Source organism: Triturus cristatus, chromosome 12 (genome assembly GCF_964204655.1).
Source record: "Triturus cristatus chromosome 12, aTriCri1.1, whole genome shotgun sequence".
Lineage (NCBI taxonomy): Eukaryota > Metazoa > Chordata > Amphibia > Caudata > Salamandridae > Triturus > Triturus cristatus.
Window position 1 is genome coordinate 108493961 of NC_140595.1, and position 25521 is coordinate 108519481.

A 25521-nucleotide genomic window follows, 5' to 3' on the forward strand; every position below is an offset into this window, starting at 1 on the left:
CCAGTCTGTACATTTTGATGTGGTGTGGCAGACAAGGGTTGGCTGAGCAGTTCATCCATCCCAGAACTCTGTGGAATTTAGCGGAGTTTCTCTGCAACTTTGCAGAATTCTGCAGAGTGAAACTCTGCAAACTCCATCCAGCCCTAGTTTGCACATACTGTTTTAAAAAACAAAGCCAATGAAATTCTCCAGCAACTATAACTCATGACCTAAAGCATCCGCAGTGTTCTTATTATTCCTGTCATTCAGGTGTTGCAGTGATGCTGTTTTGCCCCGCACTTTTTTCCCACTTTTTTTGTAGGATGTAGGACTGAGTCCCTGAATCCTAAATTGACGGTCACCCCATCTTTGTAGATGTGGTGGCAGCCAATCAGATCCTATCTAAAGATCTGTTATGTGTGCAGATCCTGAGCAGAATGAAATATACAATGTTTTTTAACCTTAATTTTTCAAACTACGGAACAGATTTACACCAACTCACAAAAAGCACACCTTCTGGACCACGAATTAGGTTTCTGCCAAATTTCGGGCCATTACGTATAGTCGTTTTGACTGCAGCTGTTTCTAATTTTCCTATGGAAAAATGAATGGGGAAAACTTATTTTGGGAGCTCCCGCCCTTTTCTCGGCCTGACTTGATGGGTCACCCTATAATTTTCCAGAAAGGAGCTGAGGTGGAAAAACATGTTTTTTTAAACGTTTCATGAATATTCGTCAAACAGCACCCAAGTTATATTCAAACAAAAATAACTTTTTCTTTGGAAATGGGGCCTAAGGCAGATGGTAAATTACAGTGGTCTGCTAGTTGGGAAGTGTGCATACCAACAGTTTTGTCCTTTGTTATCTTCCATTTTAGGGGTCCCTCATGGATCAATCGCCTCGCGGTTAAATTGAGGTTCTATTGTAGAAAAAATGGACATTAATCAATTTTATGCACTGATATTGAAAAATAAGCTACAAAATCCGTCAAGTGCCCAAAGAAGATAAAAAATGTTTACCTGAAACTGTGCGGTCACGGGGTAATTTTTTTTCTTTTTTAGGTCAGTGGTGTCAAGCTGCGCCTGATACATCTTATTGTGGCGCCGATTCTTGACTCTCTTCACTCTATCTTTCACGAACATCAAAATCTCATGACATCGGTCCCTACATTGGACCAGTTTGTCCTCCTCTGAGCTGCCACCTGCAGGACAAAGCAGGACATCTTGGGTGTTTTCCAGCACTTAAAAGCATTAGGTTTGGCAGAAGCACTGAAGTCAGGAAACAAACAAGTTCCATCAAGGACTTCTCAGGACCATAACAGAGAAACAACCAAGAAAGAATCAGAGATTACATTCAACACACATTTAACACCATGCATGCTTTGGTTTTCTAGGCAGGCAGCTACAAACATACACATTAACTTCATTCTGAAAAACTTGTGAATACAGTGCAATGTGGGAATTGTATAGCTCAACTGTGTTCTGTGCCTTGATACAGGGCTGTGTGTAAATTCTCAGGCCTAGACATAACCATGTCAAAATTAACGTAATGCACACCAAGAGCAGACTACAATAGTTAAATAAGAGTCAGTAAGATGTTCTCACCAAGCTACATCACTACTCTTTAGCCTTCAAACGATCTAAAATACCAGCCTAGTTTTTTACCCTTTCGGCCAGCCCATGACTGCTCTTTACATTTCACTAAGATGTAAAAGTGTCGGCTCTCTGTAATATTTTATGGCCGTCATAACTTTAGGAGCTATTTCACACTCCATTCCCCTTCAGAAAACTGAGTACAAGACTCTAACCAATGATCCACAAAGCCATCCTGTGAAAAACATGTATAATAGTCCTGGGGGTCTACAAGGTAAGCTTGAATAGATATTCTATGTATGTAGACTGTTCTCAGCAAGAATGGATAAGACTAAGCTAGCACATGTTCCTTGCTGAGTATTCTTAAGGTGGACGAGACTTCAAATTTGCTTACATTTTGATCCTGATGGACTCCTCCTAAAACGTTTAAAAAAAACATTAAGCCACTTAAGATTTTATTTAAGGTGTGTAGGGCATACAGCTCACAGATCCAGATGGTGATCCTTGCAATCACCCTCTCACTTGGCTAGAAGTTAGTTGTTACACTCCATTTTGGATACTAAAACATTAAAGCTGGTGGCAAGACATCTTTAGGTTTATTTCAACTGGAATTTCAGGAATACATTAAAAAAATTAGCTAAAGTGAACCAAATATGTATTTTCACAAGCTGCACTAAGACTGGAAAGGACTTATGAACTTTGAGCATTAGCTGCTCAAGTTCATGTTACTTACCAGTATGGGGCTGAGTTAGAGTTTGGCTGAGAAGTCACAAAGGCGATGAAGTACCCTCTACACCAAACTGAAGGTCCGCCACCTGATATACCAACGAGTGGACCTTAAGCATGTCAACGACAGAGGCTTCTTCATCTCCATTGCTGACATACTTCTCTGACTGCTCGCCCCAAGGGACAGCAACAAACATTTAATTAGCACCCGTACAATGGGAAAAAATTCCCTTAGTGTTGGGGCATTAGTTTTAGTTTTTTCAAAAACAAAACTTTACCGTGGGATTTTCTTTTTGAAAAAAACCCAGAAATATTTTAAAAGTTGGACAGATGGTACAATAATTTGGACGGTATTGTCAGTCAAACCTTTAATACAGGAACTGCTATGACAGTGGTTTCTGCTAATGTGTGGAACTGTGCACAGGGCTAGAGGACAACTCTAAATTTGGCAGGCAGTGAACCCTCAGTATGGTCAGAGTAAAGTGCTCCGCCATACTGATGGACTTTGCCCATCAAACTCTAAATGATCTTTGACATTCAGCTGGGATAGGGTATCCTACAAGCAAGATTGAGAAGACATAATTGGGCTACTTGGGAAACAATAAAATCTTCTGAAATTCATGGCTCATTTACAAAATATTAATGCCCTTTTTATTAAATAAAAATAGATTGGTTTATATGGAGAGCATATGGACAAGGCATCACATAGGATCTTACTTTAAGTATCATGTCCTGTTGCCTTACTCAGTTTCTTTAAACATGTGTAAAAACACCTGGAACATAAATACATACAATGTGGCATAAGTCAGACCCATTCGGGGGAGGCAAAAGGAAAGAACAATGCCTTTGTAGAAAATATCCATATAATACAATCCGTAGTGCAGAAGAAACATCAAAGACTGTCATTCATGCAAGGCAATGATACTACAAAGAAGGGCAATTCATGTGTCCTGTAATCCCCTAAAGCCAATACATAACACATGAAACTCATCCCAACTACCCCCTGTCTGCTTTTGTGTGATGCCTCTACTGATAACATGATAAGGAATCAAGGTGGATAGCCCATACATGTTTGTAGAGCATCCAACTAGTATCCAGTGTGACATCTCCTCCCTTTCAAAATTCCTAGGGTGTAAGCAATGTCATGTGTCACCCGTCCCTAGCGGCAGTCACTCCCCCATGCTCCCTCAGGGCAGCCAAGATAGCCATCCAGTCTCATATAACATCTTCAAGTTTATCATCTTTACAAACATTTCTCATCTACACCTCCTCCGCGATCACCCGTTGACAAATATCTTTCATCGATGCCACGTATTTGGGGTGTGTCAGACTGAGTCATTTTGCCCGCACCAACCCAAGGAGGGCAAACATCCTGCTTAATTTATTTTGGGCAGGAGAGGGAATCAGTTGCAACAACACTTGGTGGATCTCCATTGACACGTCCCACCGGAAGCTGTATCCATGTTGTACAATATGTCTTCCACGTAGGAGGACAAGGGTGAGCATGGCCACACCATATGCAGAAAATCTGCCATCTGAGCCCCACTTCATGCGCAGCCAGCTGGTCAAATATTGTAGATGCCATGCAATAATTGTGGAGTAAGATAAGTCAGATGTAAAATATTATATTACAAGAGTTTAAAGTGTGCATTGGAGGTGACTGTCCGTACCCCCTCATGGACCATCACCCAATTTTTAGCTGATGAGGGCTACCCCATGATAGCCTCCCACTTGGCCTGGACAGGAAGCACCACAGATTGTCACATGGAGTCTGTATTCTTGGGAAATCAGCCTATGGCCCTGAGCCGTTTAAAGCAGTGTAATCAAGATATTGGACCGGGTTGGTTCATCAGGAATGGACGGCCCCACCTCCTGGGCCGTGCTTGACATTTTCATATAGTGGAGGCATTGACACATACCCAGGGAAAAGGTTTCAATTACCTCCTCCCTCATAATCAAGCACTGTCCAGAATGTAGATCTACCATAGTTTTGCAACCTCCATCCTTTTATTTCTGCACCAACATAGAGTTAGCAATTTGCAAGAAGGGTTTCACTGTCGACAGAGGCACATCCAGAGTGTATGGGGCCCACTGGAAAATGCTACGGACCACTCCCTCCTACCTGTCAGATAAGGAAAGGTGGAGGCAGCCCCCATGCCAGACCTAAAGAGGATCAGCAAGGGTATCCCTTCATGTGCTTCCTGCAGAAGCCGTTTCTTCCATTTGTCGTCCATGTCCAGCCAATGAATTGCACGCTGCAGTTGGGCTGCCATATAATAAAGTTCTAGATGCAGGATCTCCAGTCCCCACTCACTTCACATTCCTTTTAGGGTGGCTAGAGCAATTATTTGGCACTTGGTTCCCCGGATTAGGCCCACTATCAAACTATCTAGGGTGTGAAAATATTGCCTAGGGATTGCTTATGGAGTACTCTGTAGGGCATAGATGAGTTGTGACAGTATGATCATTTTCACAATTGCAATCCTGCCGATCAGGAACAGGGGCAGCTCCTTCCAAAACCTAATCAAGGAGTGCAACGCCTCTATCACTCTTCCAACATTAAGCTTGAGGCACGTAGGGGTTGTATGAGTCAGACAGACTTCGCGGTATCGGGCTTGCATCGTCACCCAGGGAAATCTCACCCCAAGGAAGCTCATCCACCGAGAGCCATACCAGTCTCCCCAGTGCAAATAATTTTGATTTATCCTGGTTGACACATAGACCAGAGAGCTCCCCAAAGGGCTGCTTGATGTTGAACAGAATAGGTGCTGAGTGGGCTGGTTGCCGCAGATACAACAGGGCATCATCGGTGCAGAGGAAGACCACTTGGTTGGTCTCTCCCAGTGATATTCTCCATCGATCACCATATTCCCCATCGCTCGCTGCAGAGTCTCTTCCAAGGGCTCCATGGCGATGGCAAACAGGAGCGGCAAAAGAGGGCATCCTTGTCTAGTACCTCTGCTCACCCAGAAGGGCTCAGAGACCACTCCACCTGAGCGCACCCTGGCTCATGGATCAAAGTAGAGGAGGGGAATCCAACAGTAGAACCCAGAGCCCAAACCCATCGTCTGGAGCACCTACCACAGGAATGTCCAATTCAGGGAATCAAATGCCTGTTCCGTGTCAAGGAGTGTCAAGACATAACTATCAGTCAGGAGCCACGGAGCATGATATACATGAGCCAAGCCTCTCGGATTGTGGAGAGTGTTGCACTTCTGAATAAAGCCAGATTGATCTGGTAGTACCGGGGTAGGCAACTGAGGGAGAAGATGCGTAGCCAGCACAATGCTGAGAATTTTCGTTAGGAGAGATATCGGCTTATACACAGAGGTACCCATTGGATCACTACCCAGCTTTATTATCATGACAACTAGTGCCTCTCGCATGTAGGCCGGCAAGACACCAGACCATAAAGCCTCTTCCTAGACCTCCAGTAGGTGGTCAACCACAATATCCAGATATTTATGATAAAACTCCCCTGGCAGCTCATTGCTTTTGCAGGTTTAAGGCATCTAACTGCGGTTAGGATCTCTTCTTTAGAAAGTTGACCATCCAGGGCCTACTATCTCCTGGATCAAGACTTGGGAGTGGGACATATGCCAAAAATCTACACAAAGGCTCCAAGGAGGGACACAACCGTTCAGAATATGCATTACTGAGATGGGTAAAAAATACCCCATTGATCGCCCTCTGTGAGGCGAGAGCTCCTATGTCAGTGCACAACATCAGGATGGGGGACTCAGGAGACTCCCCCGTGGACAAACCCGCGGACAAACTGGGCCAGCATTGCTCCTGTTTTATCCCCCTACATATGCAGTCGCTGCCTGTAGGCTCTGCAACTCACCGAGCAAAGTTGTCAGGGAAGTAATGTAGCAACGTTTCTTTGACCGTAGCCGCAAACGTGGGGGTCCGATAATGCCTCCGCATGGAGGAGCCACAAATGGATTGCCGGATGACCAGGCTCACCTACACAACACACCAAGACAGGAGAATGGTCTGACAGGTAACGGGCCAGATATGTCACATCTGTAACCCTAGGTGTCAGTTCCGCAGCTACGAAACAATAGTCCAGTTGACTATTTGTACCCATATATAACAAGAATACAGTTGTTGCGATGGGTGCCTCTCCCAGTTGATATCGCACAATGGCACGCCGTGCATCATATCTCGAAGCGCTGTGGTGAGGTAGGCTTAGCATGGACCCTGGGAGGCTCCCAATCCAGTGTCTCACTTAAGGCACAATTACAGTCTACAGCTCAGTAGAGAGACACTGCTGTTAGGACACCGGGTAAACGCTCTGGACAATCATCATTGGGGGGCCTATACATTAATAAAAAAAGTCTCTCAGCCACCAAGGGAACCATGTAGAGTGACATAACATCCCTCAGGGTGAACAACATCATTCTTGCAACAGAAGTGGAACCCTAGGGCCACCCAAATGAGCACCCCGTGCATAACAGGAGTATGCGGTAGTGCATATTTGCACTCTCCAGCGCCTTCGCAGGCAAGGAATACAATCCCCCCACACATGCAATTCCTGAAGGAATGCTATTGCCACCTTGTAGCATTTAAGATAGGCAAACACATTTCTGTGTTTCTCAAAGAGGGATATCCCCCTAACATTCTAGGCAATCAGTTTCGTCATGGGAGAAGTCATTATTTATATATTTATATACTTCATGTACACATCACTTCTCCTTCCATACATTTTGACAGTTACACCACTGGTAATTAAACCGAAAAAGCCCACCTTGCAGGGCCCATTTGCACAAAAGCAGAGCTAACTTCCCCAACAGTACCCCAACATGAGACTCAAGACAATGCTCTAACTCCCCCCTCTGCTTGGGCAGTGTAGCTATCCCACCCTGTCCAGGCATAGACAAGTGTGGAGTCAGCAATCGCTGCCCCACACCACAACTTCAGAATTCACAAAAACAGGTGAAATAATATGAAATAACACTCCCATCCCTCCTCTTCCCACAAGCATGTGCTTCACAAGAGGTCCCCAAATGGGAGCAGGCAGCTGATGTTGGCCAAAGGCTCAGACAAATGAACACCACATGATTACAGTAGGTCAAGTGCCAGCTAGATCTCAGCTATGGCCTGATCTGTCTCCAACCAGGACCTAGTCCACTTGCTGTTCTTGGGAGGTCCACTCCAAGTCAGGAACCACCTCAGTGGCCCGCAGCATGACATCGGGGTAGACCAGAATCCTATCTGACAATTTTCCGTCCTCCAGGCTCTTCCAGCACCCGCGTTGTTACCTGCTGTGTGCAGACCGACTTTGTGTTTCTGGTCGGGACTAGCCCGATTGGAACAGATCCTGGGCAGATCAGCGTGTCATCCAGTTTAGTCAGTCACTAGCATCTCCTGCGGTGAAGAAGAACAGGGCCTTCCCCTACTATTGGTCGTCTCTTGACTGATTGGAAAGTTCTTGCTTGTCCTTTACCCTTTATGTGTAATCAGTATAGGTAGAGATAGAGGGGCACTCAAATATTAAAGGGACCACGTAACGCGTTGTCTGCAGGATAGCGTCTGTCACGAACATTAAACAGGATGGTAATAATCACTCTGGGTGGGGCTCCAGGTCTCTGTGGTGGGGCAAGGGCCATGTGCAGTCTTTCAGTTGCAAAAAATTTAGCGAGTCTCTTAGGAAGCAGGACTGTAGTGATCCAGTTCTCCAGAAAACGTTTGGTGAATTGACCCTCTGCCCTCTCTTGGAACACCACAAATCGTAAATGGTTCCTGTGGGATCTCCCTACAGAATCTTCCAAGCGGACTGTTTGTTTCTGCAGATAGAGGACAGAATCTCGGAGGATGTGGACCTCCTGTGGCAAGGTGTTTACATTCTGCTCCGTAGTGGCCACACGCTCAGGTCAGTTCACAACAGGTTTACAACTATAGCGACAGAGTAAATCTTATGAACCATGCTGTCACAAGAATTTTGAATTGGCGACAATAAATCCGACAGAGACAGTGCTGCCTCTGTAGTCCCATGCTGTTGTTCCATGCTACCAGTCTGGGATCCTGCTTGTGTTTGGCCCTACGGAGCACTGGCTGTGTGTATTTGCATATTTTATTCATTTAGGGTAATTTGGTTCCTTTATCTCTCAACATTGTAAAAACTGGCCGCACCACCACCTGAAATTTGGAGCGCAGATGTGCCACTAAAGTATCTGAGCAGTCCCTTCCAACAGACACCGCACAGGAACCCACCACCCGCCGGCCTCACAGTATCACCACACAGAGCCGGGGTCTCCGAGGCATTACAGTATTTCCCAAGCACCAGGAGAGGGCGACCCATCCCCAGCACAACACAGAGTTTCACAGAGCAGTCCCATGGTTTCTGGTACAAGGAATTCAGAGAGGGAATACTGCAGTTAACCCAGTGAGGGCTGGTCAGTCCAAACCCAGGGCCGCGCAAAACAACCTGTGTATGCAATTGAAGTACCAGCCAGCAATATTTTCCTCTAGGACAGGGGCCTCGCAATGCTATCAGTCCCTCTCAACTTGTAGTCAGGGCCGGCCCGACATTCCTCCATTGGGGAAACAGGGTCACGTTATCTTGCTACAGCATCATCAGGTCAAATGCTAGTACAGCCAATATTACAGGAGCTTGCTGCAAGTGCACCTGTGCATCCGGTGGGACCCCGGGAACTCTGTTAGCACAGAGGCTCATATGTCAGGGCTAAAGAGATGCATAGAAGGTCTACCCATCTTTATGCAGTGGACCTCCCACTTGCAATCAATGTCCCTTCTTTTGGGTCCACAGTAGGAGCCCAAGCGCACAGTGGGCATCACTCCAGCCACACCATGGCATATCACTTTGCACTACCCACGAGTTGTGGAGTGGCAGCCTTGGGAGACTTAAGGGCCCTTACCTGGCTCACCTTATGACCTAGCACAAGTGGCTGCTGGTTTTTAGGTGCTGCAAAAGTAGACAAGTCCTCCTCTCCCTCTGTTTCATGTGCAGCACCACCCGCAGTCTTCCCCACCTCTAAGGGCATCACAGCTTGGGTGACCAGCCCAGGAGAGTCACAGCACCAAAAGCAGCTGCCTTGAGTTCCAGCCCCACAGCTGGGCATCAGGGTCACTCCAGTCTCTCCCCCACATCCAATCCGGGACAGAATTGCAGTCTCCAGATTGGGGGCCATATGTCTCACCTCAGTTTTGCACGCCAAGACCATCTTAATCCCAAGAGCAATATGGTGCTGGCACAAGCTTCCTGGACTTTGCCCGACTCCACTCCAGAAGGCGGCTCAGGCACACGCCAGAAAACCTGTGGCTGATGTGTAGCGTTGGCAATGTAGCAGGTTGTCCACCCAGAAAGATATACAGAAGGATCACACAGGAATATGGCAGGATTACTTAGACTCCAGCAGGAGCGCATGGAGGAGCGTCTAATCAACCATGTTGCCTTGCCATGCCCCCAAAAATATTGATCAGTTCGACAAGCACTGGTGGGAAAAGCCATATCTCACTGTACTAAAGCTTCCAACAGTGTATGATGGCTGTTACAATTAATCAAATGGAAAAGATCTCAATGCAAACTGCACCTGGAGGTAAAGAAACGTAATTCAGGACAGCTTTCAGACCAGAACAGCAAAACAAAACGTGGCAAAGTGCCCCTTTCTCAGGTGCACACATGTCTTTCCTGAATTTACCTCCATGATTCCAGAACAACCATCAATAAGGATTGGGTGCAAGTATCATGTGCTTATTGATGTGAAATTACAATGGGGTTTTCAGTACAGGCTAGCACTTTTTAGCTCTGTGATTTTTGAAGAAACACACTAAAAGGTGGGTTTGATTTCAGAATGGTAATATGAAGGTCCCTCTCTGCGTGGAAGTAAAGGTTGCCACTGACGTGGAAAACTTAAATGGTATGGATAAATGTGGTTGAGGAGAAAGAAAGATCCTTGGACAACCACCTTTTCAGGTCACAACTCAGCGCGGAAACAAGAGTGACTCTCAGTCCTCTTTTAGCATCTGGATCCTCTCCCGGTACTAAGATAACTGCAGCTGGGTCTGGTGCATCACGAGGCAAGCGGAGAACCAACTTAGATGCAAGTGGTAGGAAATCAGAGCTAAACGTGAACAGTTTCTCCCTTTATTGTTGTAAAATTTCCTTTTGATGTGGTCAGGAGCAGCGGGAAGGGAATATTCACAGAGCCAAAGCTGCCACATTTAAGGCCAGATGTTGGCCGAGGAACTGCCAGCCACTGACTTCTTCACGGCAAGGTCCTGGTAAAACATCCGGATGGTATTCGATAAACAAAGCCCATAACACCTGAGATGGAAGTCAAGCGACTGTCAGTTCTCTGAGTAGATGTGAACACCCCTACACCTTTGGGATGATGGCTGTTGTGCTCTCTCATTCACTTCTTTGTTAAAGGCGTGTTAGTATGCCACAGTATATGGGGCAGAATTGGAGTACTTGACTTCAAGGTAGTTGCTGTGAGGTTGTAGGTTTGGCTGCAACTTTGTGATTTTGCCTCACCAGCTGCTAATGAAATCTTCTCTGTGCCTTTTTACATGATGGAGCTCACAAAGGTGGGGAAAAGCAGATAGTGGGAAGTCCATGAAGCAACTGCAAAGTTCCTGTGGTCAAGGTGGACCTTAAGATAACCTCGCATTTTGCTTGTGCTGAATTCACATGTGATCATGTATGCTTCACTTCAGAGGCCATTTTGACTACAATAAAATGTAAATTACTGCAAGAAGGGAAGCCAGCACCTCACAAATGTAGTAAACCTGTGAGTATGTGCCCTTGATGAAAAAAATAGAAAGGGTAGAAGAAGAACTATGATAATGGAAACAAAATATACCATTGTTTTGATACGAGTTAAAGTGGAGCAACCCTGCTGCTACAAGTGAATTCCGGTGCATTTTTGTAAGGGGGGGGGATTAAGGAAAATGTTACTCAACCTTTAATCATCTCTTTGTAGTTTGTAGTGCTGTAGAATTCACATGTTCTACATACTCCTGCCATCTAATGTTGGGCTCAGACTTTGCAAGTTGTTTTTGCTCAAAACGTTTCTTCGAGTCACAGGGTCTCCTGTGATTACTCCCTTACATTGCTTTCTGTAGAGTAGTGAATGCAAGTATAGAGTGGCTAATAGTTAAAAATTTGTTAGACACTGACTCTGGGCAGGAGGGTGGGTGCATTTGAATCTACAGCACTAACAGTTACAAACAGATGCTTACTGGGTAAGTAACATACTCTGTTCGCAGCATGTGTGGCCATAGATATACATTCTAGGCACATGCTGTAAAGCAGTACTCCCTAAAGCAGTGGCTTCTCAGTGGATATTATATATGTCTGATACCGAGTTCTTAGTACTATTTGGTCAACCCTAGTCTATTGACAGGTGAGCTAGCTACACAATAAGGTTTGGTAAATGTGTGCACAATTGACCATGTAACTGCTTTGAAATATCAGCTATTCAATCAATCAATCATGGATTGGTAAAGTGCAACTACTCACCTGTGGGGGTCTCAAGGCACTGGGGAGGGGGGCTCCATAATGTGCTGAGGTCATCCGAAGAGCTAGGTCTAGAGGTCCTTCCTGAACTGGGGCAATGTGGGAGATTTCCAGAGGTGGAAGGGTAGGGTGTTCTAGGCTTTGGCTGTGAGGTAGGCGAAGGACTTTCCTCCCATTCTAGTCTTGTTGATATGAGGGACAGTGGGCAGAGAGAGCTAGGCTGATCGCAGGTATCTTTTGGGTGCATGTTCAGGTATGCGGGTCCTGTGTTGTGAAGGGCCTTGTATGCGTGGGTGAGGAGGTTGAAGATTCTTCTTCTTTCGACTGTAATCCAGTGGAGATCGCGCTGCTGTTGGGTGATGTGACTGCAACGGCGGATGACGAGGATTAGTCTGGCTGCGGTGTTCTGGACAGTCTGGAATTTGGGAAGGAGTTTCTTATTGCTTCCGGCACAGAGAATGTTGCCATAGTCCAGTCTGCTGCTGATGAGTGCATGCGTGACGGTTTTTCTGGATTTGGGTGGGATCCATCTGAAAGTCTTTCAGAGCTTACGGAGGGTGTTGAAGCAGGTCAAGGATACGGCGGGGATCTGGTGGTTTATTGTGAGCGATGAGTCTAGGATGATGCCGATGTTTTGAGCGTGCTCCTTCAGGGTGGGGGAAAGGGCCACCAGGAGCTATTGGAATATTCACTTCCCAGTAGCATGTGGCCTAGGGGGTAGAACCCTCAGATAGAATTTTTGGATACATTTAACAATGCATCTAGCTATGCCAGCTTTTTTTGTAGGGTAACCTTTACAAGGTTTAGCAATAGCAACAAAATGCTGTTGAGCTGTACCTGCACTGGCCGCTGCTGTATTTATTCACAGTTTCTTGGGAGTCAAGAAGGGAGCACCCATGATCAATGGAATTTAGGGTGCCACCCAGGTGTATGACCACTTCCTCCAAAGTGTGGCATATTCTTGCCCCAGAAATCATAATTGTCTCGAAATCCAACATGGAAAAAGTCTCTACAGAGGAGCTGTATCAGGCTAACCCACCCTACTGGTGTGACTAATGTTCCTAAACACTTCTTTTCCAACCCTGTCCTGTTCTTGGAATTGCTCAAGTACCAAGGTGGACAAGGATGACTTCACAAAATTCCTCCAAGAACATGAGGTCTTTCTTTTACAGGAAACTTGGCAGCCTACAAATGCATTCATCATGGGCTGCAAGGAATACCAGGAATACCATAACACGCCATAAAAGAATAAAGCTCTGGGAGAGCAAAGCTAGGTCTATCGATCTACATCTCTACTGACATACTCTGGGCCCGCGAAGAGGTGGATTTGTATCCAACATAGATGCAGTGTGTGAAACTAGAAGCCACACCTGACCTGTCCGCTCGCCACCGTATCAGGAAATGGGACCGCCCACCATTGTAAACGGCTCAGTCGTGGCCTGGGGTACCGACGGAAAGAGAGGGGCCTCATTCTATCTACACACGCAGTAGCATAATTATATAGGTCCTGAGGAAGGCCAAGATTACATTCAATCCAAAATGACTGAAACATGTAGACCTTGATTTTGGACTTATGCAGTTATTATTTCAAAACTGCATTTGCACTGTTTTTAATTTGGTGACCAATAGACTATGAATAAAGTTTGTTTCTCTATTGACAACCAATTTTAGCGAGCACATCAATATTCAAATTGTTTGCACTGCGCCCACCACTCTCAGAAATCTCTACTCTTCACATCTGTTGGATTGTAGCAAATCCTAGCTATCCATTATAAAAATATCTCTGAGCTCCTCCCTCTCAGACAGGGGGTTGTAGCCCTTAGTTGCACTAGGTTGCAACTAAGAGGAGATCCCAAATGATGAAGCATGTCACCATGGTGAGTGATGGGATTCCGTCCTCTTTAAAGAGGACTTTCACTGATTACACCATTAGGTCTTTTTCTTGTGCCAGTAGCCTGAGAAGCCTTTTTTTCAGGCTTATAGACCCATGGATATTTCTGTTGTGTTTGGGGAATATATCCGTATGCTGGTCTTTAAACGTTCCCTAAGACCCTCAATCTCTTTTTTTATTGTTGTCATTTCTGAATCACAACAATACTCCATATAGTTTAGGCAGAAATCAGTCACTTCAGGATGAAAGGCCACACACTTTATTGTGCTTATGTGGACAACCATGTGCGTCATAAATCAGTTTTTCCTGTTGTGCACACCAATCACTGCATTTTTGCCACAGCTGGAGCGAGGGTGGTGTAGGTTGCTTCCAAAGGCAGACAATGTCCCTCTTGGCCACCAGACAGACCACCTCCACAAAAATCCTTACACAGCCTGGGACCCCCATCCCCCCCCCCCAATTCCTGTACAATTCCCAGAAGCACAGTATAGTGGGTTCAAAGGGATCGGGATCCCCAGAACCGTCGAGATCTCCCGCCCCAGCCCATCCCAGAAGAAAAATAATACCAGGCAGTCCCATGTCATATGATAAAAGTCGGCGGCAGGGAGAGGGCAGCACACGCATTGAGTCTGGGCAGAAAACAACCACCGATGTATGCGATGCAGCAAAAGATAGGTTGCATGCAGGTAATTACTTTGAAACAAATGCAGACATGAAGATATTGCCTGCTCTCTAGGGGCCAAACATGCTTCCCACCAAATATCATGATTCAGTTCACCCACCCAAATCACCCACTTTTGCCAAAGGGAATCAAAGCCTTCAGTGGCATGGATAATCAGGGAGCAATACATCTGGAATATTACTCCATTCCCTAGGTGTCCCATAACCCATTTGGACTCAAGGGAATTATATTCTGGGAGCTGGGTATCTGAGGAAAGGTGTGTCCATATGGCATGCCATAACTGAAGAGAGCAGAAAAACTGTGTGTTAGACAAGGAGTACTGCTCTTTTAAGTCTTGAAAGGACATTAAATTATCCCTTTTTGGGCATCTCCTAGATGCGTGATTCCTATCCAGTCCCATTGGTTACAGCCCTCAAGGTTTGAAAGCTGCTGAAGCCAAGTGCCCTGCCAGAGGGGGTTAAATCTTGTCAATCGGCCGTCCAACCGAATAAGGTGCAGCGCCTCTCTCCAGCAAACCACCACTTGAGTGCATGAATGCGTTTCCAGGGGCAGGCGGCTCCCATACAGCAGGTCAAGGAGTCCCTCAAAGCCCACTGCGTGAAATTCCAAATGGTATGCAGGGTATACCAGCTGCCTGTAGACCACTCATTGACGGGGGCTCCAACTGTGCCACCAGGTAGTACACATAAATGTCTCACACCCTAAAGCCCCTGAAAAGTGAGATTCCATGCCAAGTTGAATGCCCCTCTTTGGCGTTTCCAAGCCCATTTAACGGTTGTGAGTCTAGAGGTCAAGAATCGGAACCACCCACGATGTGAATACAGTATATGGCAAATTCACTAGGATGTACTAATAGCGGGGGAGACACATCATTTTAAAAAGTGCGTTACGCCCCATAGGATTGAGGGACAATCCACTCCAATAGCGCAGGACCCTGTCAAGGGTAACAGTCAAGTTTTGAATGCTTAGAACCTCCCCTCTTCTTATCAGAGGCAGGAGAACCTCTTCTATCCTGAGAAAGAAGAAGAAAGTCTGACTCATACAGGGGGATTAATCTGCACAACTTGGGTATAGAAGCGAAAAACATATGCAAGATTTTGAAAAACTACTGATTGGGAATGGTGATGGGGAACCCACAGACGTTTACAAGCTGTTGGTTAAAATGTCAGAAACACTATTGTGCCAAAATCAATGTTGCATTTCAAAGACACACATTTTTCTGCAAGGGTCCAGGGAAAGACCAAGCAGGTGCCAAGCTATGTAGCGAGCTTGAAGAGCTTGGCTCACACATCTGAATTTGGTTATCTTACATAATTGTTACTTAAGGACCTCTTGGTGAAATGCACTAACAACCTCAAGAGAAGTTATGTGCAAAAAGTAAAACCCAGTAATAAAAGGACATTTAAACTGAGGAAGGAAAGTGCACACAATGAGGTGAGTAAAGGAAATGCAGTGATAGGGAGGTAGCATTAATTTAACACAGAAACGTTCTGTCTCTATAAAGAAAGACAAAGAGAATGTGAGTTGAGAGAACAAGATGAAGGTTGACAAGGAAAGGAAGACTTTGAATAAGTCAAAAACAAACACTAAGGGGTATATTCACAAGAACGTGTGATAACTACCGCAAGAGTAGCTTAACGCAACTGTCAACATCGCAGCCCATCTCGGGAAAATAACCCCGTGTCAACGTGGAATTCACAAGGCGGTGCCATGCGATAGTCTGCCAAAATCGCTAACACTGTCCGCGACACAACCACCTCGATGGAGATTAAAAAACAAACCACAACACCAAAAAACCTGCGTTGGGCCAAAGCGCGATGAGGAAATCAGCGTTAAGCAGCACCTGGCCTGCAACACACACCTGGCCGGCGGGAAAAATCTCCATAAAAGTAGAAAAAAACACCCAAACACAAACGGACCAACACCCAAGCACCATGGAGGCAGCCGGAGCAGGCACAGAGGATGAGCGCAACCCCACAAGCACCACGGACGACCAGCCCGGGACCTCGGGGACAGGGAAGGGCAAGGACAAGAAGAGGAAGACGAAGTTCAGTCCGCAGGCGAACTGGATCATAGTCACGAAGGTGATGGAACACCATCAACAACTGTTTGTCACCTCCAACTTGTCATTGGACACCAAAACAGGAATATGGCGGGACATCGTGGACAAGGTGAATGCTGTCGGAGAGCACAAGAGGACAATGGACGAGGTCAAGAGGCGATGGAATGACATCAAGCGGAAGACCAAGGAGAAACTTGCAGCCAACCAGAAGGCAGCAATGCAGACTGGAGGTGGGGGCCCAGCGCCACAGCTCGAGCTATATGACATGGAGGAGCTGGTGTCGACAGTCATCAGTGTGGATACTGTGGCCGGAGTCGGGGACCGGACACTGCTCGACAGGACAAAACCACAACAGGGTGAGTGACCACCAGGTACTGGGGGGATGGGTGGAGATGCCCATGATGGCAAACATGCACAATCAAGCACAGCACAGTGCATACCCTCAATGACTCCGGGTCTTCGCCCAGATCCACAGATTGTCACAATGTACAATGCCATGCTGTCTGAATGTCAACATGTACCATGCGGCTACATACATGGTCACCGTCAACACCCCCTGCAGAGCAGTCCCAGTTACTCTTCACTGATGACGAGGAGGACAACCCCAGCATCGACACCCAAGCCCTCCTAGACATCATTGACCTCATCCGTGACTCACCTCCAGGATCAGGGCTGACCAGCTGCATCGAGGAGACCCAACACACCACCCAAACCACCCAGCAGGAGGCACCCACGGCCCGCCAGTCTCCCAAGACCCACAGGAACAACACATGAACTTCCAACACCGTGTGCTGGAGGGCCCAGAGGGAGACGGCTGAGCAGGTGCGGGTGGGGTTCGACCTCATGGCTATAAAACTGGACGCCATACATGGGTGTCTAGGCCCGCTCCATGGCCTCCAACAAGCCCTGACTGACATCGCTGGAGTCCTAACGTGGAGAGAAGAACACCTGTCCGCTCAGAGGGGCTCCAGCAATAGCAGCTGTGAGCTGGCACATATGCGGAGGCTCATGGTGGACATGGTGTGGATTGAGGCGGAAAGGATGGCAGCCACCGCTGTACATCAGCGAAATTTGGCTGGAATCTACCATGCCCTGCAGACCATCATTATAGTATTGCTGCCACAAGGTGTGGCGCTGATGAATGCTGCTGACCCTACACCATCCACATCTCCGCCCCCTGGTGTGTCAGTGCCCCACAGTGTGGCAGGAGTATCCACTCCGGCACCTGATGTGTCACTGCCACACATTGTGGCCGACAACCCTTCTCCGGCCCCGGATGTGTCAGTGGCACACAGTGCCCCAGGCTGTACTGCAACACCCTTAGGTGGGGCAGAGCACACATCCGGGGACGAGGACATGGATGGGTTTGTGATCAGGAGGCACTGGCATTCATTTCTGCCACCTGGCCTGTTCCTGCCTGGTGCCTCACATGGCCCCATGACCTACCACTGACCCCCAATACACTTCGATGCACTCACCTTGGACAGCGACATGGACTGCCATATCCTGTTTGATGACCAATGACACGGCGACCACACTACGGACTGTACCTTACCTCTTCTGTAGGACTTGTCATCCCCGGATGGACTCTGTCTGGCCCTCCATGGGCCCATTTAGTATAGTGTGCTCGGCATTGCCCTGTACCGCTCCAGCTGCAGGACTGCACTGGATATGCAATAAACATGCACTGACGGACTGCTGTGTCCTGTTGTTCATCATCCATGTATGAATGTGTGGGTGAATGTAGGTACAGTGATGTCCATTGCGTCAATGAAGCTCATCCTGTGGGATGCCATTCAGAGGGTGCTACATAGCATATTGTGTACCGGGTCCCGTGAACACTACAACAGGGACACACGCATCAGTCACTTCCATGTCCGGACATGGACTGAACCACGCCCAGATCCCACGTGTCATTGTTGCAAGCCCTGCATTGGTCCGGCGTACGGCAGGCCAGACCACTCCTCTTACGCTACGAGGGGGGGGCCCTCATTGCCAGCCGTCGCAAGCGTACTCGCTGGTGGTGTGCAGGTCACCGGTCTAGTTGTCAGCATGTCACAGCCACTCCCTGAGGGCAGGTTTGCACACACACCACACCCATCCGGCAGAGGCGTCACAGGCCATGTGACTCCACCAACATAAGGGGCCGACGGCGTCACATTCCCCTCTGGAGGTGGTGACTGAATGACGGACGCTCCACAGTTCTCAATCATAAAGGGCCCATGAGTTGCTGCGCACAGGGTTCGTGGCACCCGAGGCCTTGCCGCCGTCACGGGCCTGCCTTTTTTTGGGATCACAGAGTTGGTGGCATCTATTGGGCTGAGCGGGTGTGCAGCCTGCGATGAGGCCGGGTGCCCTGGTATGTCCTCTGCCATGGAGTAATTAAGCCCCAGCCCCAAACGTGAGACCTGGTAGCCTGCGCAGGGGGGCAGCATGGTGTGGAGTGTGCCATGTCCCTGGGTCCCGGGCTTGTGGCCTGCTGCGTCATGTGGTGGGACCTCCTGTCTGCATGCTGGTGGCGGAAGGTGAGCAGTGCGGCCTGGGTGTGCATCTGCGGGCATGCTCCAATGGGTGGCGGGAGGGGCTGGGGTGCCTCTGTCTGGGTGTGCATTGGCGGGCAGGCAATTTTGTCTTGTGCAATTGTGTGTACTGTGCCAAACATGTATCTGGACTCTGTTTCAGATGACGGGTCTGTCTCAGATGTGTGACCTAATGGACTGCACTACATGCTGGCAAGTGGTTGGAAACACACCGGTGGCAGCAGGTGAGCAGTGTGGCCTGGGTGCGCAGGGGCGGCGCTCTCTCTCTCTCTTCCCCCTCTCTTCTTCTTCTCTCTCTCTCCCTCTCTTCCTCTCTCTCTCCTTTGCTCTCTCTCTGTCCTTTGATGTGTGCAGGACACATCTTCTCATCATGAATATTTGTCTTGCTGGCTGTGACCTACGGATTGGATCGAGGTGAGCCGCAACGTGTCTTCATTTCATTTCTGTGTTCATTTCGTTTGATTTGTTGCTTCAGAAATGAATGTGTGATGCTCATTTTTGTGACGACACATACATGTCACCAGTTGTGATTCTGCGACATCATGCGGATAATTTTGTACGTGATTGGGTGTAGCTAATGTGGCATGTCTTTGGTCGGGGAGCCGGGGAGGGGGGGTCTTGGGGTGGTTGCGGCAGGTGTTGTTTAGGCCTGGGCTAAAATTCCGTTCCGCTCGCGGAAATTGCGATAATTTGACATTTTCGCGTTCCGCGGAGAGCGCGAAAATGTCAAAATTTCCGCAATCCGCATTTTACCGGAAATGTTTTGCTTGCTCATGCTGTAAAATAATACATTCTCGCGTGCGCGCGATCGCCTTACCTGAATCCCCGCGTTCGCCGACAAGTTTTCCCGATCCGGTCGCGTTCTCCACGAGATGTTGGATTGTTGGTAGCCATTTGCGCTGTCTCGCGACAGTTCGTGCCCACAGTAACGTCATGCATCGCGCGATCACGTCTTCTCGCGATCATGCACCGCGAGACAAGTGAAAACAAGATGCCCGCGCCCGTGAGCAACCGCATGGGTAAATTGGCGAGCCGCGACCACGCAGAAAATACCGCGAACGGGCGGAAAAAAAACTTCTGCATCTTCGCGATATTTCCGCGTGTTTGTGGAGATTTTTTATATTTTCGCGATAATTTGCGAAAGTGAATTTCGCAAATTCCGCCCACCCCTAGTGTTGTTTCCCATTCGGCCCTCCGGGCTGCATGTTCAGTTGCCCGGGTGCATCTGTATTTCTTCAGGCGTGGCTGTGGGCTGGTCTCCCTTTTGTGGTGCAGGCTGTGGTCCGTCCGACTTAGCATCAGGTCAGAGCAGGTGTTAGTTTCCTGCTGCTAACGCACCTTATTGCCTGTTTCATTTTCTTATCGCAGTTCTGTTTTGTCGTTGTGAATGTTGTGGAGTGGTGTTGTCGCTGCTTTTGGCACGGGAACGCCTACTCTGCATCTCATTAGCGATTGTTGCGGGGGTCTTCTGTGGCGATGTTTTTTGCGGCTGCTATCGCAGGTAAACTGGTGCTGTGGGCTGTTAACACCAGCTTGTGAATGGGGCGATAGATTTATTGCAACTTTGGCTGCGATAAAGTGCCATTAACTCGGCGATAGTTCCTTGTGAATATGCCCCTAAATTGTTTCATGAAGAATAAAATAAACGTTAGTAAAGAGGGCATTATGTAGAAGTGTGCAATGATGACAGATTAAACTGAGTATAGAAAGACAGTGAAGAAGTTAAGAAAATAATTCTTCAGGAGTGAAGTAAATTAAGTGAATAGAGAGGTTGATGGTGGCTGATGAGCACACCGGAATATGAGGTAAAGATTGCAGGAAATAAGGTCACAGTATTAACTGACTCCCCATCCATGCTGATCGGAGATAAAAATTTGGAAAACATATCTGGGATAAATGCTAGCCCTGGACATTAACTATGGCGGCCTCAGCATTGACCCAGTGGGCGATATAGTGATGAGAATTCAATACAAGGACAGAGAAACAGTGTGAAAGTGTAGGCTGCTAAGCAACAGGATAATTTATTGGAATGTAGGCATCAGGGATATATAGGGATTGCACTGAATCTAATTTTTCCCGAGACATATTGACAGCAAAGCTAGAAGAAGAGGACATTATCAAAAGACCTTTTGGATGTTATGTTCTGCAACCCATGAAGGAAATAATTGATCCACAGGACAATCATGTTCTCCTTAGGGCAAACATAAGTGGCTTGGTGGCAGATGGCAGGGTTCTCGGAAGTTTGAAGCCGCTGAGTCTCAATCCCAATAATGAAAGGACAGGGATGCCTATTGCTGGGGCAGTGGGCCTGTATGTTGGTTGTATGACAACCCCCGGTGAGGCCTGAAAAGGGGCAAAGTTATTGAGGATATTGCCTCGCAGGCACAGAGAGGCACTAGGAGTGTGCTGTGGCTCTGATTTCTTTAAAGCACGCCAATGTGGAGTCAACCTTCTCGCTTAACAGGTGAGACTCATCAAAAGGCATATCCATAAGTGATTCCTGGATGTCACCAGAAAAGCCCTTGTTCAACATCCATGCTTAGCGCCAGAGCACCATACTTGTCTTGACCCTGTCACCAGGTAGGTCGCCCCCCTAGCAACCGCGTGGTCCTCCCCGAGCTGTGCGCTGTAGCTGCGGTCTGACCGCTGTTGTTCCTGCATTCTTGGTAACTTGTGCCGTGTCAGGCGTTTCCCACCTTGTTCCCCTTTGCATTCTGTATCCCGTATCTGCTTTCCCCCCGTTCCCCTTTGCATTCTGTATCCCGTGACTGTTCTCCCCCTCGCTCCCCCTTTGCCTTCTGTGCCCCCCCCATTTCCCGCCTCGACCTCTGCTTCCCGCCGCTGCCTCCTGCGGCCCCGCCCCCCCGCCGTTCCCATTCGCCACCCTGCCCCCGCCTCATAGCTGCTCCTCCCTCCCACGCCCACTTATATGGAGGCCGCACGGTGGTAAAGGGAGCGACCCTTGACCCTGTCACCAGGTAGGTCGCCCCCCTAGCCACCGCGTGGTCCTCCCCGAGCTGTGCGCTGTAGCTGCGGTCTGACCGCTGTTGTTCCTGAATTCTTGGTAACTTGTGCCGTGTCAGGCGTTTCCCCCCTCGTTCCCCTTTGCATTCTGTATCCCGTATCTGCTTTCCTCCCATTCCCCTTTGCATTCTGTATCCCGTGACTGTTCTCCCCCTCGCTCCCCCTTTGCCTTCTGTGCCCCCCCGTTTCCCGCCTCGACCTCTGCTTCCCGCCGCTGCTCCCTGCGGCCCCGCCCCCCCGCCGTTCCCATTCGCCACCCCGCTCCCGCCTCCCAGCTGCTCCTCCCTCCCACGCCCACTTATATGGAGGCCGCGCAGTGGCCGCGCAGCAGACGCGCGCAGCGGGCGCGCCGCTAGCATGCCAAAGGCGCGCCTAAGGCAAGCCCGTCTGCGCCCGTCCGCGGCCGGACCGCGCCCAGTGCCAGGACCCCTGGCCCCGTCGACGCCAGCCCAAACGACGGACCTACGACGCCGCAACCCTCAACGCACTCAAACCCGGCCGGAACCCCGTCTGCTACCAAGCCACCCCGAAACGCACCCACAGACCCTTCACCTGCCAAGCCTGCAACTTCACCTGCCTCCGGACCTGCACCGCACCCACCAAGCCGAACACCAGCTACAACCACCTCAAGTGCATCCTGCTCAACACCCGCTCCATCCACAGACACGCCGTCGAACTCTGGAACCTCCTCGACACAACATCGCCAGACGTCGCCTTCCTCACAGAGACCTGGTTGAACGCCTCCTCAGCACCCGACATCGCCACAGCCATCCCGGACGGATACAAGATCTCCCGGAGGGACAGCGTCAACCAGACTGGAGGAGGCATCGCCATCGTACACAAGAACACCATCCGCATCACGACCAACTCCGACGACACCTTCACCGCCGCCGAACACCTCCACTTCCAGATACACTCCGACCCCAAGACGACCCTCAGAGGCACCCTCATCTACAGACCCCCGGGACCGCGCACACAATTCAGCGAAGACATCGCAGACTTCATCAGCCCGCACGCCCTCCCCTCCGCTGACTACATCCTCCTAGGGGACCTCAACTTCCACCTGGAGAACAACAAGGACTGCAACACCACCACCCTGCTGGACAACCTCGCCAACCTCGGACTCAAGCAACTGGTGAACACCCCCACCCACTACGCCGGCCACACGCTTGACCCCGTCTTCTCATCCAGCAAACACATCTCCTTCAGCCACTCTACCGGACTTCATTGGACTGACCACAGCTGCGTCCACTTCAGCTTCAGAAAAACCACGACCCACCACCGCCCGCAACAGGTTCCTCGCCGGAACTGGAGCAAGATCACCGCCAAGCAGCTCACCACCTCCCTCAGCCGGAACCCTCCCGCCAGCACAACGGACCCTAACGAAGCAGCCAGCAACCTCACACAGTGGCTGACCGACTGCACCGATGACCTCGCACCACTGAAGAACCCTCCCAGCAGACCCGGCAGCAAGAAAGCCCCCTGGTTCACCGACGAACTCGAGGACTCCAAGAAGAACTGCCGCACACTCGAGAAAGCCTGGCGCCACGACCAGACCACAGACAACATGACCGCCCTCAAGCACGCCACCCGCAGGCACCACCAGCTGATTCGCACCACCAAGAAGACAGCATACAAAGAAAGACTGGACAACAACGCCCACAACAGCAAGGAACTATTTAGCATCGTCAAAGAGCTCTCCAACCCCAGCGCCGGAAACATCGACATCAACCCTTCACAAGACCTCTGCAACTCACTCGCCTCGTTCTTCCACCGCAAGATCGCCGACATACACAACAGCTTCGGCGCACAAACCACGCACCCAACCGCCGAACCAACGCCCCCCACCACAACCCTCTGCGCCTGGACCCCAGTCAGCACCGAAGACACCACCCGCACGATGAACACCATCCACTCCGGATCACCTGCCGACCCCTGCCCCCACCATGTCTTCAACAAGGCTGACTCCATCATCGCACCCCAACTACGGGACATCATCAACACCTCCTTCCACACCGCCACCTTCCCGGAGAGCTGGAAGCACGCCGAGCTCAGCGCCCTCCTGAAGAAACCAACAGCGGACCCCACCGACCTCAAGAACTTCCGCCCCATCTCGCTCCTCCCTTTTCCTGCTAAAGTCATCGAGAAGACCGTCAACAGACAGCTCGCCGCCTTCCTCGAGACGAACGGATCCCTCGACCCCTCGCAATCCAGCTTTCGAGCCAACCATAGCACCGAGACCGCACTGATCGCAGCCACCGATGACATCAGATCCCTGCTTGACAATGGGGAAACAGCGGCCCTCATCCTCCTGGACCTCTCTGCAGCGTTCGACACTGTCTGCCACCGCACCCTAGTACAGCGCCTCAGCGACATCGGGATCCAAGAGAAGGCACTGGAGTGGATCATCTCGTTCCTCGCCGGAAGAACTCAGAGAGTCTGCCTCCCCCCATTCAGATCCGAGGCGTCCGAAGTCATCTGCGGCGTCCCACAAGGATCATCCCTCAGCCCAACCCTCTTCAACGTCTACATGAGCCCCCTCGCAGCCATCGCACGCCAACAGAACCTCAACATCATCTCCTACGCCGACGACACCCAGCTGATCCTCTCCCTCACCAACGACCCCGCCACCATCAGAACCAGCCTCCAGGAAGGGATGAAAGACGTCGCCGAATGGATGAAGAATAGCCGCCTGAAACTGAACTCAGACAAGACGGAAGTCCTCATCCTGGGATCGTGGCCCTCTGCCTGGGACGACTCCTGGTGGCCCCCTGCCCTGGGCGCCACTCCCAAGCCAATGGACCACGCACGCAACCTGGGCTTCATCCTGGACTCCTCCCTCTCGATGACCAGACAAGTCAACGCCATCTCATCATCATGCTTCAACACCCTACGCATGCTCCGTAAGATCTTCTGATGGATCCCCACCGAAACCAGGAAGACGGTCACCCAGGCACTCGTCACCAGTCAACTGGACTACGGGAACACCCTCTACGCCGGAACCACAGCCAAACTTCAGAAAAGACTCCAACGCATCCAGAACACCTCCGCATGACTCGTCCTGGACATCCCCCGACACAGCCACATCTCCAGCCACCTGAGAGACCTGCACTGGCTACCCGTCAGCAAGAGGATCACATTCAGACTCCTCACCCACGCACACAAGGCTCTCTACGACCTGGGCCCCAAGTACCTCAACAACCGCCTGACCTTCTACACGCCCACCCGCCAGCTACGTTCGACCAGCCTCGCCCTCGCCGCCGTACCACGCATCCACAGAGCCACCACCGGAGGAAGATCCTTCTCCTACCTGGCAGCCAAGACCTGGAACTCCCTCCCCATCCATCTTCGGCTGACCAAGGACCATCTCTCCTTCAGGAAGCAACTCAAGACCTGGCTTTTCGAGCAGTAACGGACCCCTCTTCCCCAGCGCCTTGAGACCCTCTGGGTGAGTAGCGCGCTATATAAATGCTATGATTGATTGATTGATTGATTGCTCTGCCTAAGCAATCAGCAGTGTGCAGTTCTGATGTATTTTACTG

General features: G+C 49.6%; 1 protein-coding gene across 1 annotated transcript in view; it reads right to left on the bottom strand.

Moving 5' to 3' along the window:
• The window catches only part of LOC146772770 (uncharacterized), a 247132-nt gene that overhangs the window by 121638 nt on the left and 99973 nt on the right, over nucleotides 1-25521 (bottom strand). Inside the window, 2 exon segments of the mRNA XM_085637032.1 lie at nucleotides 822-897; nucleotides 998-1179. Coding sequence (XP_085493158.1) covers nucleotides 822-897; nucleotides 998-1179 — 258 coding nt within the window.